General features: G+C 47.2%; 1 protein-coding gene across 1 annotated transcript in view; it reads right to left on the reverse strand.

Annotated features, from left to right (window-relative positions):
• Window positions 1-18,404, reverse strand: part of Stpg1 (sperm tail PG-rich repeat containing 1) — a 38,312-nt gene extending 19,908 nt beyond the window's left edge. Inside the window, exons 1-5 of the mRNA XM_026403620.2 lie at window positions 18,263-18,404; window positions 16,087-16,205; window positions 11,266-11,409; window positions 7,457-7,575; window positions 1,019-1,120 (exon numbers count right to left, since the gene is read on the reverse strand). Coding sequence (XP_026259405.2) covers window positions 1,019-1,120; window positions 7,457-7,575; window positions 11,266-11,335 — 291 coding nt within the window. The 5' untranslated portion in view covers window positions 11,336-11,409; window positions 16,087-16,205; window positions 18,263-18,404. The remainder of the gene's footprint in view (window positions 1-1,018; window positions 1,121-7,456; window positions 7,576-11,265; window positions 11,410-16,086; window positions 16,206-18,262) is intronic.
• Window positions 18,405-18,720: the final 316 nt, after the last annotated feature.

Below are 18,720 nucleotides of genomic sequence, written 5' to 3' on the forward strand. Positions count from 1 at the left end.
TGTGGACTAGCTGGGGACACGTGTGTCCTTGGCCCCTTCAGTAATGGGGAGGGAACTCCCAAGGCGGCCTTTGCTTCTTGAATGTTCAACTCTGCCAAACTTGACTTCCAATAAGAAGTGGCTACAGTCGGCGTGTCCTGAATGGTCCCTGCGTGTGGTTTTAAAAAAGTCAGTTCTAACGTCAGGAATCACAGCTCGTCTATGCAAGAGACTAGGATCACCTCTGGAGGGACAAAGGGTACATGGGTTTTGTCCTCTCCTACCTCAGTCTCGCCCCAGTTTGGCCCTTTCGCTCACTCTATCTATTTTTCCTGCCAATTTATAAATCTTTTTAAGGCTGACAGTCCTTTTCTTAAAAATGATTATAAATTGGAATGTGGCTTAGGGGTAGCGCAAGGGCCGACCCTGCGTGAAGTCCTGGGTTCTGTGGCCAGCGGGAAAAAAAAGAAAAACAGGAAATGAACATCTTCCCCAGGTCTGGTCAGGGTCATGGGCCCTTCTTCAAGTTTGATTCTTCCATTTGATCGTCTAGAGACCTCCACAAAGAGAAAAATCCCACACCATACAAAAACGAGGAGGAAGAAGCAGGGATCACGATTCAGGCCGCTGCCTGCTTTCTTTTTGGTTCTGTCAGGTTTCTCAATAATCTGAACAACCTAATTAGAACAAGCAAGGGGTCAGAATCGATCTGAGGATGAAATACAGTAAGAGTGACGTGTTCCTGTCATGCCTAAAAATCTCAGGAGGACACCCGCTTGGCCCGCTTGATGCCGACAGCACTGGTCTGGACGATCGGGTCTGGATGTGCCTCTGGCTTCTCCCTCCACTCTGGCAACGTGTGACAATGGAAAAAGAAAATTATCTTGACACTGGGCCCAACTTACCTGTGTGCAATCTGGGGAGGCATTTCCTCTCCTAATTAGAAGCAAGGCCTCTGGAGAGGAAGGCCCCGCGTCCAGGGCGTGACTCCACGGCGCAGGAAGGAATGACTGACCCCCACCCCGGGGACGGCTCTCACCACGGAGGGAAAGGTGCAGGTCCCCTTCTTGGACAGTGAGACGCTGTTGAACACGGGAGACTGGTGGATGACGTTGTAGAACCCAGGACCCGGAATGTCATCCTGGAAGCCAAGAGAAGGCAGCGGCATTAGGTGGCAGCAGCTCCAGGGCGCTTTTCCGCCAGCGTGGCATCTGTTGACATCAGGCCTGTCACCCCATTGGACGGGCAGAAATGCCCCTTCCGTGGGACGGCAGTCCAGCTGCACCATTTCCCAACTTGCCCAGGGTCCCTCTCAGCGACCGAGCGTGGGACAGGACTCCCAAGGACCACACCGAATCGAACTCCCAAAGAATGTTGTTGGGTTTTTTCATGTCATTAGAGAAATGAGGGTACAAAGGGACACCAGATGAGGCCCGTGTGCAGGTCCCGGGTATGGATTGGGTAAGGGGAGGGGGACGGTTTCACGTGGCCACACCCTCCTGACTCAGCTTCCTCCTGGGCCCTTGAGAAGAGAAACCAGGGCGACCTGCCTCCCACGGGAGACCGTTTCTAACCCAGATAAAAGGAGGCCAGCTCCTGGGACAGGTGCTCGATGCCACAGCTGTGCTGGACAGGGACAGGAGCAGAGCCACAGCAGCCAGGCGGCCACTTCTGTGGGACAGCAGTCCAGCTGCACCATTTCCCAGGCTAGTCACCAGGCGGAAGAAAACGTCATCGAGGGAAGTTGGCCAGGCGAGTGGCTCAAATGACGAGGAGGCTTCACCGTGGCAAGCGTTTACTGAGCACCTACTTGGTGCCGGGGCTTTTCCAAGCTTGTCTGGGTCTCAGCACCACCCCATTCCACAGACACCGAGGCACAGGGAGGTGAATTCGCCCACAGTCCCACTGCCCTAAGTGACAGTTCCTGCCCTCAGCGTGATGTGCGTGGCGCTGTCTCCTTTACGCCTCACCCGGCCCTGGCAGTGGACGCACTATCAGAGCCACATTAAGGCAAGTGGGGTCCAGAGGAGTGGGGCTCATGGCTACTAAGAGCTGGGCCCCAGATTTGAACCCAGGCACCAGACTTGGATTTTGCCATCTCCAGTCCCTGCCGCCCAGCTACATCCTGCCCTGACCACCTTCCTCGGGCAGAAAGAGGCCTTCGAGGACTTTCCAGTCTGACAAGTGCTGCTAACCAGCACGGAGACCGCAATGCCTGACTCCTAACCCTGTGACTTTCCCTGTTTTTCCTTCACAATCTCATCGGAGCATTAGTCTGGTTCCGTGGGTAAGAGTTAAATCTAGTTGAACTGAGAACACGGTGAGACTGTGTGGGTTCAAATTCTGGCTCTGACATTTACTGATCACGTGACCTGGGGTCTTCTCGTCTTTAAAATGGGGATTAAATGAGCAAGTGCCGTAAGGTATCGGGACGGTGCCCCACACCCAGGGAGCGCTCGCGGGGGGAGCTCACCCTGCAAACAGCTCCCTAGAGAAACGCGTCCTCACTCCTGCAGCCCCCACACCTGCGCCCACCACCAGGTCCTCTCCACCCTCAGCCTGGGCGCCGGTGTCTGGGTTCGCCGGCTCCTGTCCCTGCAGTCAGCTCCCCTTCTGTCCACCAGGGACTGTCATTATCTATAAATCACCTCCCTGCCCACCTGCCACGGGGCAAGGGTCAGAGCATCCGGCACAGAGGAAATGCTGCGGCCACCAGCTACATGACCTGGCACAAGTCACCTATTTGGGCCTTAGCTTCTCTCTCTAAATCCAAGGTGTTGGGCCTTGGATGCCACTGAGCCTCCAGAGTCCCTGAATCTAGGAAAAACTGCAGCAGGAAGTGTGTGGCTCTCCTAGGTTTAAACTAGGGACAGAAGAGGGGCTGAGGCTGTGGATCAATGCGTGTGGGAGACACTGGGTTCAATCTTCAGCACTGGAAAAATATAAAGACATAAAATAAAAGGTATTATATCTAAATATACATATAATTTTTTTAAAAAAAGGGACCAAAAAACCACACATCTAGGTCCCAGTCTACCACCTCTGCTCAAACCTGACATCTCTCTTCCCAAGAATTTTCTGAGCACTCGTGTCCCTGGGGAGCCAGGGTGGCTAGATGAAACACAAAATGTGGACGGATGCGCCGACCCACTGTGCCCAGCTCAGTCAGAATTTCAGATAAACGACCAATAGCTATTTTAGTGTAAGCATATCCCATGTAGCATTTGGGGCCTACTTACACTAATAAAATAGCTATCCCACACTCTAATTGAACTGAAGACCTGGATTTTAATCTGTGAAATCTGACCCTACTGGACCTCAGTCATACTTTAACTCTGCCACACTGCAAACTGGCTTGAGCCCAGGGCAAGCAGGAAGAGGACTGTCACCTCTGGGCCTGGAGGAAACAGTGCTCCCTTTTGCTCTTAATGAGTGTCCACGGAGAGGCCTCCCGGCAGCAGTAGGCTGCAGCTGGCCCGTGGCACCTGTGAGCCGAGCTGCTGAAAATAGACTTGGCCAGTGGTAACGTGAACTTGGCCAGGGCAGGAGTATTTAAACCACAGGGTCTGGCAAAGGCTCCTGGCAGAGGGGACAGCGGGGTGACCTTCAGGTGACAGCCAGCTTCGGGGGATCCAGGTTTTCTCCCACAATTCCTTGGAGGGGGTGGCTCTTTGGGCGGATGATAAAAATCCAGAGCCTTTCCCTGCGGGATGACAGTTCAGGTGACTAATGTTTTGTGACAGTGGTGAGTTAAGTTGGGAGGGTGTGAACTTGGCCACCCCTTGGCTTCTTGGCTGAGACCATCTCAGAAGCAAAACCCAACAAACAAAGAAACGAAAACGGGCGTGGGGAGCGAAAGGGGAAGAGAGTCACAGTCGCCAGGGCTCTGCTGACTGCTCTGGAGAGCTGCACTGAGCCCGTGCCAGAGGCCAAACTATTGTCCCCATGACTGTGTCCTGGTGAGAGGCTGGCGTGAGAAGGGGGCAGGACAGTGACAGAGCATGGAGGCCACAGTCATCATCCCCATCGCTGCTCTTCACAGGGCTGCAAGAGCCTGAGGGGGTCAGGACCCTGCCGGGGGGCCAGAGGTCTGCAGGGTGGACTGGCAGAATGATTGGCAGGTGTGTCCCCATCGTCTCACCCAGCGTACCTCCATGCAGCATCTGGTTGAAAAGCGCTTTGAAGCTCATTTGAAGCATTCAATTCCTGGATGGGCACCTCTGCGTGTGCCAAGATGGACGACAAGCCATAGTCACCTGACCTCAGACTGGGCACAGAGAGGGGAGAGAGGGAGGGGAGGGAGGGAGCAGAGACATGGCAGGACTTCCAGAGCTGAGAGCCAGTCACATTTTCATCCAGTCCGATATTAAAATTCTGCCCGATTAGTACTTTTTACCAAATCACTGGTTTGTCAAACCAACTTCTGGCTTGGAAAATGCAGGCTCTGCAGAACCACTGGCTAAAGGCCCCACTGGATCAGCAAGGTGATCCACCCGGCTCTGGGCTGACTAGCTGGTGTTTCTCAGATGAGCACAAGGTGGACGGACCAGGGTCGCTCTGGCTGGGGTGTGTAACAGGGGGAGGCCAGGCCTGAGGGGGAGCAGCTCTGGCCTGCGGCTGATCTACTGGCAAAATTGCCAGCAAGTTCAAAGTTTCCCCAGGAAGAGCTTCTTTTGACAAAGGCCTTAGTTTCCTGGTCTCAGGACAATGTGTCCATCCACCCTTGACTTCACCCAAGGCTACAGAGCTGCCACCGAGGGGGCTGGGGATCTAGCTCAGAGTTTGTGCCTCCCATGCACAAGGTCCTGGGTTCAATCCCCAGTACTGCCAAGAGAGAGAGAGAGAGAGAGAGAGAGAGAGAGAGAGAGAGAGAGCGAGAGCACTTCCACCGAGTCTGACTGTGGCCCAAGAAGTGTAGAGAGTACAGACCAACAGGTAAGAGAGCTGGTGTCTCCCCAGGGCACACACCCTCTCTGGGACACACGTCCCTCACCACCCGCAAACCTGCAGAGGCAAGGCGTGGGGGAGGGCGGGTGGCAAGATCTGTGGTTTTCTAACTGCTCCTGAACCCCATGGGCACCCCAGGGAGGGACAGAGGAGGCAGCAGCCTCAGCTTGGCTTTCTCTGGTTCACAGATGTGCTTTACCCCGTCCTTGGGGCCACACAGCTTGGGAAAAGGTGCCCTCCATCTAGGGTGAATTGGGAATGAAAAGGGGAATGGGAGCAAACTTCCAGCAGGTCCCGGGGCTGTGCTCGGTGGTGACATGCAGGCCTGGCTCGGCCTGAGTGCAGAGGACCAGCCCAGCTGCACACAGGTAGAGAAGGTCCAGCCGCACAGACTGTTCGTGCAGACACCAAGCCCTGCGAAGGACTCCTGCCCCTAGCGGCCCTCTCCTGGGGACCATGAGCTGGCCAGGAGGCCACAGCCTTGCACAGTTGGCCTGGGGAGGAAGGCGCGCCCTCCGGAGGCAGCCATTCCCTGTGCTCCAGACACACTAGTGGGCCCCGACGGGAGGTGAGGATTCAGGCCAGGGATGAGCTCAGGCTCAGGGTGTGGACGTTCCTGTCCGGAGGAGGGCGGGGAGGCCTTTTAATAACTCGCATTGCCTCACTAAATTACTGGGTGATGTTCTACAAGCTCCTTAGCTTCTCAGTGCTCTGTTGATTTTCTGTGTCTACATATGACCTGAATTCTATGTTTCAGATGAGGAAGTTGAAGCCTGGAAAAGACACACGGCTGGTGTGACAGCACCCAGTGACGGAATGGAACATGGCGGGGGGGGGGGGGCCTGATCTGGGATCCCATGTCCTTCCCATTAACCTCCATGCTTTTAACATCAAGTTCAAATACGTAGGGTCGCCATATTCGAAAAGTGCGGCTTCCGAGCGCACTGTCTCTGTGTTTGATGCTGCCTGTAGCTTTGGCTGGCTGCCACCCTGGCTTCTTTGGTAGAAAATGTTCTGAAAATGCTAGTGTTTTAAATGACAGTTTATCAAAGTCGGGCCTCTGAGGCCTCTGGACCTGCGTCTCCAGACCCAATCATTCACATCTCGCCCTGGCCAGAGCTCTAGTTGCCAGCGCCCTTTCTTAGACACATGCTGACTTTCATCAGCCAAATTTATGGCCTCGCAGGCCACAGAAGCAGGCGTGGTGCAGTGTGGAAAGCGCAAGAGGCTTTGGAGTGAGCTGGGCCTGGGCTGAGAGCTAATTCTTCCAACGCTGAGTCAGCAAATATTTACTGAGGGCCTCTTCTGTGCCCAACCCTTCGTGTGTGTGACCTTGGGCGGGTCACTCTAGCTCCCTAAGACTCAGTTTCCTCTTCTGTTAAATTAAAATAATAAACCCTCCCTGTTAGCATTGTTCTGCGGAGGAGAGGAACAACCTAGAAGGGATTTGACACATGGCAGGGGTCAATCAGCGGTGAGGCCGGGCTGCAAACACCCTGTAGAGGGACGTTATGGTGTGGTGAGATTGCCACGTGGGAACCCAGATGGCAGTGGAGAAGGGCCTGGCAGCTGAGATCCAGAGAAACTAGAAAGGAGAGAAAATGCCTGAGCAAATATTGATCCTCTTTGGGGAAATCTACAAGTAATTTTAAAAAGTATGCGGGTGTGTGGGGGGGATGGGGGTGTGCACAATATTCCTTATTGTTTGCTTCTTAAAATCCTGAAATATCTCGAGTGAGCTGCCCGCGCTCTCTGGCTCCTCACTCCTGCCCACGGGGGAGGAACCAGGCTGAGGAAGCCCGCGGCTCTCAGCTTCACTCCTCGCCTCTGTTCAGATCCTAGACCTCCTTGTCCCCCCTGCCACCTGGGCAAGGTGGCAGGATGACCCCATTTAGAAGACAGCACAAGGTCACCGAGGCCATCGCTTCTCCAGAGGAGGGTTCTTCTCCGGGTCTTGATTCCACGAGGGAATGAACCATGGAGTTGCCTCGGCCCCTGCTGGTGAGAGGGGAGAAGGCCAGGCCCCAGAATCCCCAAAGTAGAAAAGAGGGTAGGGAGACACAGGAATGTGCGGAAGAGGGTGCAGATGGAGGAGCGCAGTCGTGAGCTATGGCCTAAGGTAGCTTTTTGGAAAAGGTGTGCGGGCCTCCTCACGAAGGTAATTCTAAATTTATTAGACTCCTCCCTCATGTTATTTGAAGAAAATCGTGATTTCTTCCCATGTAATATGGACTAGAGTGAGACTTTTTTTCTTAGCTGAATACGCATGGGATTGGGGGAATTTTATATTTTCATGATCTTCAAATATACTTTTTAAAGATATGTGGTTCCCTTCAATATTTTTGACACCATGGGTCCAGAAAAGGCTGCTGTCATGTCCCAAGACAGTCTTACAGCGCCCCCCAATGGCCGCAGCAGAGGAGGCTGTGACTCCTTTGACGACACTGCCCTCTGCTGTTCACAGGGAGACTCACAACATGTCTTCAGGCTAAAATCCCCAAATAACCCACCTCCAACTCAGTGTCATTACCTGCTTATGATAAAATCTCTTGGCTTGACTGTTAAATCCTTTTTTTTCTTGTTCTGGAGCTACTGGAATTTGTGATTTAAAAGGAATGGAGGGTTTTGTTGGATATGCAGCAGTAAAACCTAAACCACAAAAACAAAATAAAAATCAGCACCAAAAAATGAAGTGACAAATAAATACAGAAAACACAGAGGTGGACACTAAAGTTTTATTTTAAATGGAATAGAAGAGAAACTTGCCTTTTATTTGTTTATTTTTGTACTGGGGATTGGACCACTGAGCCATATCCCCAGCCCTTTTTTTTTTTTTTTTTTAACTTTGAGACAGGGTCTCACTAAATTGCTTAGGGCCTCCCTAAGTTGCTGAGGCTGGCCTCAAACTCTCAATCCTCCTACCTCAGCCTCCTGACCCACTGGGATGACAGGCGTGTGCCATCACACCCTGTGAAACTTGCCTCTTGACAAGAGACCAACATGAAACGGAATTTTCAAAAAAGTCTTCCCCACGTGTTTCTCTTTCCCTTTTGGTGAGTTATTGGGGTTTCCCCCTCTGCAGTCTCACACCAATGAGATGTGGTCCCATAAGCACACTGAAGCATCAGTCACAGGCAAAAGGAAGGATGTGACAGGAAGGATGACCGTCTGGAAGAGGGGAAAGGCAGGGGACAGAGCCACGGCTCTCAGTCCTCAGGGACCGGGGTCGGTCACCTAGAGATCTGCAGAGGTTCAGGGAACCCCAGAGCCGGGCGGCAAGGCAGGTGCTTTGAGCAGACGTGGGGTTCAAAAGCAGAAAGGGGGTACTTCCAGAAAACCAGGCTTGTGGATGTCGGGGCTGGGCGTGGAAGTGCTCAGACGATGTGTCCCCCTCCCCGCGTCCGGGAAGTTGTCCCAGTGGCTGGAACTTGACAGTGTCCATCTGCTGAACAGGTGGATTACAAACTCCAACCTTCCAGTTCAGCACAGGGCTGACGGCTTTTGAGCCCCACCCCTCCCTCTTCCCCTCCACCCCACCTGGCCGGGGGCAGGCTGATGACAGGGCCCTGTGCTCCCTTCTGGGACATTCCTCAATTCAAACCATGAAAGCCCCTGCCCCCCCCAGCCCCACCCCTAACATAACCTAACAAGGCCCCCTGCCAGCGGCCTCCCTGCCCCCAAACCATTTTGGAATAGTCAAGGCCTGTCCTGCTCACCCCCCACCCCAGGAAGCCTCATGTGTGAGTGAGGGACCTTCTCACACCCTCCCGAGACCCCTCCCCACTCAGTGGTGTTGACACCCCAGCCAGGTTTGAGGGGGTCCATCCTGTCTCTGGGCTGTTCACAGCAGTCAGCCAAAGCATCAGCATCCTCAGAATCCTCAGCCTCAGGGAGAAGATACCGTGGCCGCGGAACCAGATGGCCAAGGGAAAGGAGAGGGGTGTGGGTGGACAGCATCGGTGTGTGTTTGCATGAAAACGATCCTGCAGGCTGGTTTCTTGGTCTCTGATTTTTTCCCCCCAGCACTGGGGATTGAACCCAGGGGTACCTTACCATGAGTTATATCCTCGGTCCTTTATACTTTTTATTTCGAGACAGTGTCTCACTAAGTTGCTTAGGGCCTCTCTAAGTTGCTGAGGCTGGCCTCAAATCTGCCATCCTCTTACCCCAGCCTCCCAAGTTATTAGCTTACAGCCATGCCTCACGGCACCTGGCAGTCTTTGAGTTTTTGAAAAAGCCAAACTCCTTTCCAGAGAGGAAAACTCAATGCTAATAGAAGCTTCTCTGGGGTACTAATAGGAACCAGCTTTACAGATGAGGAACCTAAGGTCAGAGGCGTTAAGTTACTCACCCAAATCACCCAGCCGTAACTAGAATAGCTGGGATTTGAACATGATTTGTCTCATGATCACAGGCTCTTAATTACTACACTGTGCTTCCCCCTCCTGAGCCAGGCCCATGGTAAGCACTCAGTAAATGAATGATGAAATAATGGAGAGAGGAACACTCTAGCCTCATTTGCCTGGGCTGAGCATGGAGCACGTAGAAGAAGCTGAAAGTGTGGGAAAGGGCAGTGCACGACAGGATCCCTCCCTTTGCCACTGCTCCTCATTTACGTAGGTGATGGCGACGCACCCTCTGCCTTAAGGATGCGCTCCAGCAAGTCAAAGAGCAGAGCAGCTGCAAGACTTTGGTTTCTAAAAGCCTAAGTTTGTAAACTAACTAAGGGTTATAGAGGAGGCAGTAAAGACAGGGGAGTTAGAAGAGGGTACAAGGCGGCCATTCTCCTAGGAGAAGGAAAGGTGAATGAGATGGAGGCTCTGGCTACAGAGGTGGCAGAGCCCCAGTCGCCCTCTTGATGAGAGTACGCCGTGAAACAGGACCTGAAAAAACCCTCTGGCGACTGAAAGAAAAAAAAAATTAATGGGTGAAATATACGAAACAATCAAGACACCGAAATTGGCCAAAGAAGAATGGGATCTCTGAGAAGGACAATCAATGTGTGCTGCTGCGCCCGGCCAAAAAAAAATTCTAAAATATATGAAAATGGAAAGAATGGATCACCAGCAAACTGGACCTATAGGAAACGCTAAAGGAGGTCCTTCCCGCAGAAGAAACATGATACCAATGGGAAATCTGGATCTACAAAGAGGAATGAAGAGTCTGGAAAGAGTGAATATTTGGGTATATGTAAGATATAAAATTATGAATATCAATCAATCATTTTAAATATAAATATATAAAACGTGAATCGGTTTAGAAACAATTGGAATATTTAAAGCAAAAATAATAACAAAGTCGTGTGGGGTTTATAATACCTATGTGTAGAAGTAGAATGTTTGATGATAACAACGCAAAGGCCACAGAGGGAAAAATTAAAATACATTGCCTTAAGGCTCTTCTCCATGTGAAGTGTGAGGACATCACTTCATGGTGGGTTGTGATAAGTTAAAGATGTTTTCTATAGAGATCAATGAGCTTTTTCTATAAAGGGCTCAATAGTAATTATTTTAGGCTTTGCCAACTGCATTGTCTCCACTGCAACCATCCAACTCTGCCATTCCAGAGTAAAAGCAGCCACAGATGATACATAAGTAAATAGGAATAGGTGTGTTCCAACAAAATTTTGTTTATAAAAAAACAGGCAGTAGGTCAGATTTGACCCAAAGGCCACATTTTGCTAAACTTTGCTCTATAGCAACCATGAGAAAAAAAAAATACTACAAAGAGTTATTCCCAATAACAAAAGAGATAAAGTAGAAGCATAAGAACAATACAAAAGACAAAAAAAAAAAAGAAAGAATAAACAGGCCAGATAAAAAGCAATTTACAAAGCAACAGACTTAAACAACATAGGAATAAATCACATTAAATATAAACAGTCTAAAATATCAGAAAAAAGACAGAGATGGTCAGGTTAAGTAGGAAAGAAAGACCCAACTCTCGGCTGCCTGTAAGAAACAAACTTTAACGATAAACCCAGATATCAGTTAAAAGCAAAAGAATGGGGGCTTTCGGTGAGAACTTACACTGAGTTTTAGGAATCAAAGAAGACAAGATCTCTTACACAGCTAAAATTTGAGGACTGTGATTCTTAACAGATACATGAAAATAACAAGTCTGCCTTTTTTTTTTAATTTTTTTTGTTATTGAGGAGAATCCTCCCTTCCCTGTCCTTCTTCCCAGTCATCACCATTAGGGCAGCAGGAGCTAAGGCAATCCTTTAGGGAGGCTGGTGGACACAACCCAGGATTTGCTATATCCCCACCCAGTGTGCTCTCATGTACTGTCAAGAGCCCTCTTCTCCTGGCACAGACAAGTTATTGAAATTGACTGGACCTTTCTGTATCTTGTTGGTGTGTCTGGAAGGTCTACCAAGGCGTTCGTCCTTCTGTGCAAAGTTGTCCATGTTAGCAAAGTTCTGTGATGCATTCCATTTGCTTGTGGAAAACCTCTGCTAACTCTTCTTCTAAGCACCTAAAACTGCAAAATGCAACATTGGTAGGGATCATTTCACACTGGTATTATCACAGTGGGGTTCTGTTCTATCTATAGGCTGCACTGAGAAATCTTGTGGGGTAGAGGCTGAGCTTCACCAAGTTCTGTGACCCCCAAGTCCCCCGTACTCTGTGTGGTCCGCAGTAGGAGATCTGCGAGAGCTCACTGCTGATGTTGCTGACAGAGCTACTTAAAGCTCTGAATTTTATTTTCGTCTTACAGATTGAGCTTTACTGGGATATAACTGACATACGATAAAAATTCACAGTGTTGACCCTATCTCAAAATAAAAATAAAAAGGACTGGGGGTACAGCTCAGCAGCAGAGTACCCCTGGGTTCAATCCCTAATGATACCACCATGATATTAAATTTACCTTCATCCCAAACAAATTCCCAAGTTCTTCTGCAGTCAGTACCCGCCCCACCTGATATAAATGCTTTCGGTCATTAAGTACTGTCATGTCTGTCTTTTTTCACTTGGAAATCTTCCAGACTGTTGCATGTATCATGATTTGTTTCCATTGCTCCAAATCCTCACCAACATTCACCAACATTTCCTTCCTCGGTGTTTTTGTTTGTTTGTTGCAGTGTTGGGGATCTAACCTTTTTTTTTTTTTGGTACTGGGGGTTGAACCCAGGGCACTTTACCATCGAGCCACATCCTCAGCCCTTTTTATTTTTCATTTTGAGACAGGGGCTCCCTAATTGACCAGGCTGACCTTGAACTTGGGATCCTCCTGCCTTGGCCTCCTGAATCAATGGGATCATAGGTGTGCGCCACTGTGCCTTGCTTAGGTTTAGGTCTTTTTAAAATTCTCAGCAATATTTTGTAGTTAGTGTACAGATACTGCACATATTTTGTTAAATTGAATCTTAGAGATAAATCATATTTTTGTCATGGAAATGGAATTTTAAAAAATTTCAATTTCCAATTGTTTATTGATAGTACATAGAAATAAAAGTAGTTCTATGGGCTGAGGTTGTGGCTCAGTGGTAGAGCACTCGCCTAGCATGTTGGAAGCCCTGGGTTCGATCCTCAGCACCACATAAAAATGAATAAATAAAGGTATTGTGTCCAACTACAACTGAAAAAAAAATAGTTCTACATATTATGAGTCTCACATTTTTTATGTAACCACTCAATTATCTTTTAAAGAGATTAAAATAAGAATAAATGTATTTGATGTTTACCATTTTGGGTGCTTTTTTTAATTTTATTTTATTTTTTTTTATTTTTTAGTTCTCGGCGGACACAACATCTTTGTTGGTATGTGGTGCTGAGGATCGAACCCGGGCCGCATGCATGCCAGGCGAGGGCGCTACCGCTTGAGCCACATCCCCAGCCCTTGGGTGCTTTTTAATCCTGTGTAAATCCAAGATTCTGTCTGGCATCATTGTGCTTCTATCTACAGAACTTCTATTAGCATTTCTTGCAAAGCAGATCTTCTGATAATACATTTTCTAGGTTTTTGTTTGTTTGAAATGGTCATCATTTTCTTTCATTTTTTTGAGAGTTATTTTCACTGGCCATTGGATTAATCAGGTTTTTCCCCTCCTATCAACTCCCCCTAGCACTTTAAAATATATTCATCCATTGTTTTCCGACTTGCATAATTTTTTTATGAGAAGTCTATTGTAATTCTTCTCCTCTGTAAGTAATATATCTTTTTAAAAAATATATTTGGTTAATTTACTTGTAGGTCGACACAATACCTTTATTTATTTATTTTTTTTATTTACATGTGGTGCTGAGGATTGAATCAGGGCCTCACACGAGCTAGGCAAGTGCTCTTCAGCTGAGCCACAACCCCCGGCCCATTAATATATCTTTTTATTTACCTATTTTTAATCTTTTGTTTATCACTTTTATTCAGCAATTTGATGTTTTCCAATTTTTTATTGTGTTGAAATACACACACACAGCATAAAAATTAACCATATTACCCATTTCCATATCTTTGAAATTAAAAAAAAATTTTAAGTGATTATTATTTTAATTGGAAACAATATCTTAACCATTTCTAAGTATACAGTTCAGTGGAATTTGGAATTCAATTCATAATATTGTGCAACCATCCCCACCATGTAGCTCTATCAATCTTTCATCTTGCAGAACTGAAACTCTTCTTGGTGTTTCCTACAAGATGGTACTTCCTCCATATTCCCCACCCCACCCCCGACCCCCCCCCACCCCCCAGGCTGCCACCGTTTTACTTTCTATGATTTAACTACTCTAATTACCCCTTGGCCATTTGATTTAATGGCATAATTTTCTTTAATGCTTTTAAATGTTTGGGCTCCACTGAACTTCCTGAATCTATACACTTATAGTTTTCATCAAATTTGGAAAACTTTCAGCCACTGGTTGTTTCTGGTTTTTTTGTTTTGTTTTGTTTTTTCATTTTTATTTTTACTTTTTTAATCTTTTATTTTATTTTTCAGCCACTTTTTTTTTTCTGCTTTCTCTCTCCTTTCCTATATCACTATGTCTTCAGGCGCTCGCTCTCTCTCTCTCTCTCTCTCTCTCTCTCTCTCTCTCTGACCTTCCATAGTGTCTAAGCTTCTGCATATGCTATCAACTGAACTTTTATTTTGTTTTAAAAACAATTTTTTAAGTTAAAAAAAAAAAGCCTCTTCCATTCCTAGCCTCGTCGTGTTCCCGTTTTCCTTTACGTCCTTGAGCATATTTGTGAGATTTGTAATAGTTGCTTTAAGGTCCTTTTCTGCTAGATCTAGAATCTCTGTCATTTCTGGGACTATTTTATTGATGGGTTATTCCCCAGCACGTGGGTTATATTTCTCCATGTCTTCTCATGGCGATTTTGTGTGGGGACTAGATATTGTGAATTGCATTGCTGAGTGATGCACTGTGATGTATTCTTGAAAAGAATGTTGTACTCCCCTGCCTCTGGCGGACTTCTCAGTAACTTGTAGATGATCCTTCCAGGATTTCAAACTCTGAAAGGTGCAGAGCACCTTTTATCCTGGGAACTAGTAGGGCATGTGCTACTGTGACTCTCCCCAGCCCCTCTCTAATCCAATGCCTCTCCATTCTGGTTCATGGGAACATGAAATGTCACCGCTCTGAGTAGCCCCAGAAGTACTCAGCCTGCTGCTCTTTGCCCCAGACTTAGTTTCTTTTCATGCATGAGCAGAGTATTACTCAGCCGAAGACTTGGGGAGACCCCTCTTTAGATTTATGAAGTTTTTGTCTGCAGCTCCCCACCTCTGGTATTCAGCTTGTAAATTCTAGATTCTTTAGCCTCCCTGAAACTCTGATCTCTAACTCCTTCTGTTAGTCAGCTTTCTGTCACTGTGACAAAATACCTGGGATAATCAACATAAAAGGAGAAAAAGCTTATTTGGAGTTGCAGTTTCAGAGGTTTCAATCCGTAGCTGCTTGGCCCTGTCACTCTGGACCTGTGGCAGCACCGAACGCCATGGTGGAACACATGGCCCAGGAGGCCTGTTCACTCATAGCAGATGGAAAGCCAAGGGAAACAGGAAGGGACCAGAGGCCCCATATCCTCTTTAAGGGCACGCCCCCAGCAACCAACTTCCTTCCATTAGGCCACTGCTCCTGGGGGTTCTGCTACCTTCCGATAGCGCCAGTCTGGGAACAAAGCCTTCAACACATGGGCCTTTGGGGTACATTCAAGATCCAAACTGTAGCACCCCTCAACTCAGAAATCCAGAATTTCTTTGTATCACTCCCTCCACCCTAATAATGTGGCCTGGAAACTGTCTACAGTCTTAGTGGGGACGACTGTAGGGCTCATTTTGCTTTTCTAGCCTCAGGAATTGCTGTGTGGCACTGCTGTTCTCTGACATCTAAAAAGAGTTTACACATGGGTCTACTTTTTAGTTGTCATCAGCACAGACAGTCTAATTTCCAGGGTTCACTTTTTCATGAGTGGACTTGGGTTTAATCTTGCCCACTCCCCGGCCCCGAACTTATACTATTTGTAAATACTAATGAAAGAAGGATTAAATAAATAATTTTATGCTAAACTAGACCCCCTCCCCCAGGCATCTGTTCCTTACTTTGTTCTGTCACCCTCAGCCACATTTCTCAACCTTCTTTGGTTGGTAATCTATACTAAAAATTTAATATTTAATTGAATTACTTGGTATTACCCTCCAAGAAAATTAAGAGATTCAAAATAACAGAAAAAAAAATCAATAATGATCACAGCACAATCGCCACTCCACTGTAACAATATCTTTAACGGTCTAGAAAAACAACCCCGTTCACAAACCCTTCAGTGCTGATTGTTTCAATAAAAACCATCCTCTTCCCTAACTTCAATAAAACTGTTACTAAAAAAAAAATGCATCAGTATTCTAGAATTATGGGTGATTAAAATTATTCTCTTATTGGGGCTAGGGTTGTGGCTCAGTGGTAGAGTGTGTGACTAACATGGGTGAAGCACTGGGTTTGATCCTCAGCACCACATAAAAATAAACAAATAAAAATAAAGGCATTGTGTCCACCTACAACTAAAAAATATTTTTTAAAAATTATTCTCTTATTATAATAATAATGCATCCAAATTATCAAAGTGTTGCAAAATTGTTAGAAATTCTGGAAACGTTCAAAACAATCGCTATCCCTGCCACCCAACGACAGCACTGCTACCTCCCAGCCCTCCCCAACCTACCTGGGAAGTCGAGAGGGGAGTTGGTGCAGCCCAGGTGTGAACGGAGCACTGCTCAGGGGTGCCTCACTGGGGTACTTGTTGGTACAACTGTTCATGACAGGTTGTCATGGGCCTCGAATCTGAGAAAGAGCAGAGAAGATACACCTTCCTCCTGACCAACTCATCGATTTAAGCAATTCCCAGGTGCAGCAGTCAGGGTTCTAGTCCTGCCACTTAATAGGTCTAGTTTTCTGGGCTCATTTCTTCCTTCCTAAACTGGAAAGGATGAGAGCACCTTCCTCTCTCAGGACACTTGTGAGGATTAGCATGATGATTCACTGAAGCAGTTAATGCAGCCTGACCTCAGGAGGCTCGTATGACGTTAGGATTTAATATAAACAGAGACTTTGTAATATCAGCTTCAAATAATAGCTATCATTTATGGAGCACTTACGGCCCCCTGTACAGAGACTTCACACAATCCTTACAGAAATCGAGTGAGGTGCCACCACTGTTTTACACACAAGAGGGCTGAAGTTTAGAGGGAAGCTTTTGGTGACTTGTCCAAGGTCATACGAGGAGTAAGGTGGAATCAGGCTTCCAACCCATGAAGGCTGACCTCTGCTCACAATTGACCTCCAGGGAAACGTCTAAGGCGGCACACACTAAACGTTAACATGCAAAGTTTGACATTTACTGCACTTGAGTCACCATGAGAAAAGCTAGATGTTGCATACAGTTCCAAAATACAAAGCAAATATTTGAAACTGTTTTGAATTTTCACAGAATGCTAAGGTTCTTCAGAATGCAGTTTGAAAATTCAATGAGGCATCACTGTTGGGCAGTTCTAATTGCTAGAAAGTTCCTTCCTGTATCAAAGTGAATTCCCTCCCCACCGCACCCCCCCCCTCTGTCTCTTTAACCCACCTGACTTCTAACCTTGGAACTATTCAGAATAAATATTATTTCTCTTCTTCATTGGTGATTTTTCAAAATTTAGATTGACCATGTTTGTGAAACTTTTGTGTGTTTGTGTGCGCTCTGGGTTATAATGTAAAGTAAGTGCCTTTCTTATTGTGAGTCACAGTGAGATACTCTATATGACTAGACTTCAAGAATTTGAAAGCAGTTGTGAAGACTAAAGACTAACCCTCTTCCCCAGGCTTCTGTAATATCTCCCTTGTGGCATGGAGACTACCTGTTCTCGCTCTATGGACAACATTCCTGTCATTAAAATGGTCTAGGTTTCTGCAAACAAACCTTCTTAGGAATGTCTTCCCTGACCACCCTTTCTTAAAAAGCACCAGCCCATCTGTCTCCAGACCCTTACTCTACTTTATTTCTTTGAAAGCACTTTTCACTACCCCATCTTATTTTGTATATCATTCATTGATTTGTTTATGATCTTCCCAGAACTAGATTCTATATTTAACTCACATAATTATAACAATAGGCATGCTCTCATTCTACCATCTCTTTTTACAAAATATTATTATATGTTATTATAGCTACAGTATTATCATAATTTATGCATTTATACTATAGTATTATAGATGATACCTTTACACATATTACTGTAGAGGGTATATCAATATGCACTAAGTATATATTGGCATATCAATATATCATACGTATATAGATAGGTATGTACATTGGTATATCAAGATACATTAGTACATATACTAAGCCAGCTAGACTGTTACTTTATGTGGAATTTTATGGAATTTGCCTAAGTAGTTTTGACTACAGTTGATTTTAACGATTTAGTGATATGCTATCAAACATCTTGGAAGCATTTTACATTTTTCAAAGCACTCTCAGATTAATAACCCCCTTAGGTATGTTTTTTAGACTGAGAAAGTGTGTCAGAGGGCTGGAAGGCACTCTAGCGGCCGCCTAGTGACCATTAGACTGCAGTGTCACCCTTCCGTCTTACAAACGGGTAAATCAAGTCTCCAAACAGGAAAGGCATTTGCTGAGGGGCAGCCGATGGTGTGGGTGGACCGGGGGTGAGCGCTCGGCAACCTGCGGCTCTTCCCACCACCCGGCACGGGACCCCCCAAACGTTTGTGCACTTGCAAAGGCTGAAGCAAGTCACAGGAGCTGGGAGGAGAAGGCGAGCCGCGGCTCTCGCCACTTCCAGGCGGGGACATGGAGGGCACACCTCCGGGAAGGGGCCCTGGGATTCCGTACGCACCCGGGGGCTGCGGATCTCCGGGGGCGTCCCATGGGCTGCGCCGTTCTCCTCCTCAGGACCTCAGGGACCGGCCCCTAACTGGAACCGCCTCCTACCTGTGGGTCAGGGGTACTGAATCTGGACCGCCCAGCCTCCCGGTCGCTACGGCAACCACAGGACTAACATTCCGAGTCCGCCCGCTACCTCCAGCCAATGGCGTCTCCCGTTTCTTGGCCGTGGAAAGTCATTGACCAATCGTTAGAAGCGTTTCAAAATCCGCCGGGAAGCTGCCAGAAATCTTAGGGTTCGGGTTAATTATTCGCAAGAGCTGTGGGGGACCTAATTCAGTTTCATCCAGACGAGTCTTCAGAAATCTTGGGATAGACCAAAAGCCTTAGAATTTGGCTCACTCAAAGCTCCCACTTCCAGGAATGAACCTAAGAGAATTCACCTCCTTCTAAGCCCTGTTTATGATGGTA

Source organism: Urocitellus parryii, chromosome 11, assembly GCF_045843805.1.
Source record: "Urocitellus parryii isolate mUroPar1 chromosome 11, mUroPar1.hap1, whole genome shotgun sequence".
Taxonomy (NCBI): Eukaryota; Metazoa; Chordata; class Mammalia; order Rodentia; family Sciuridae; genus Urocitellus; species Urocitellus parryii.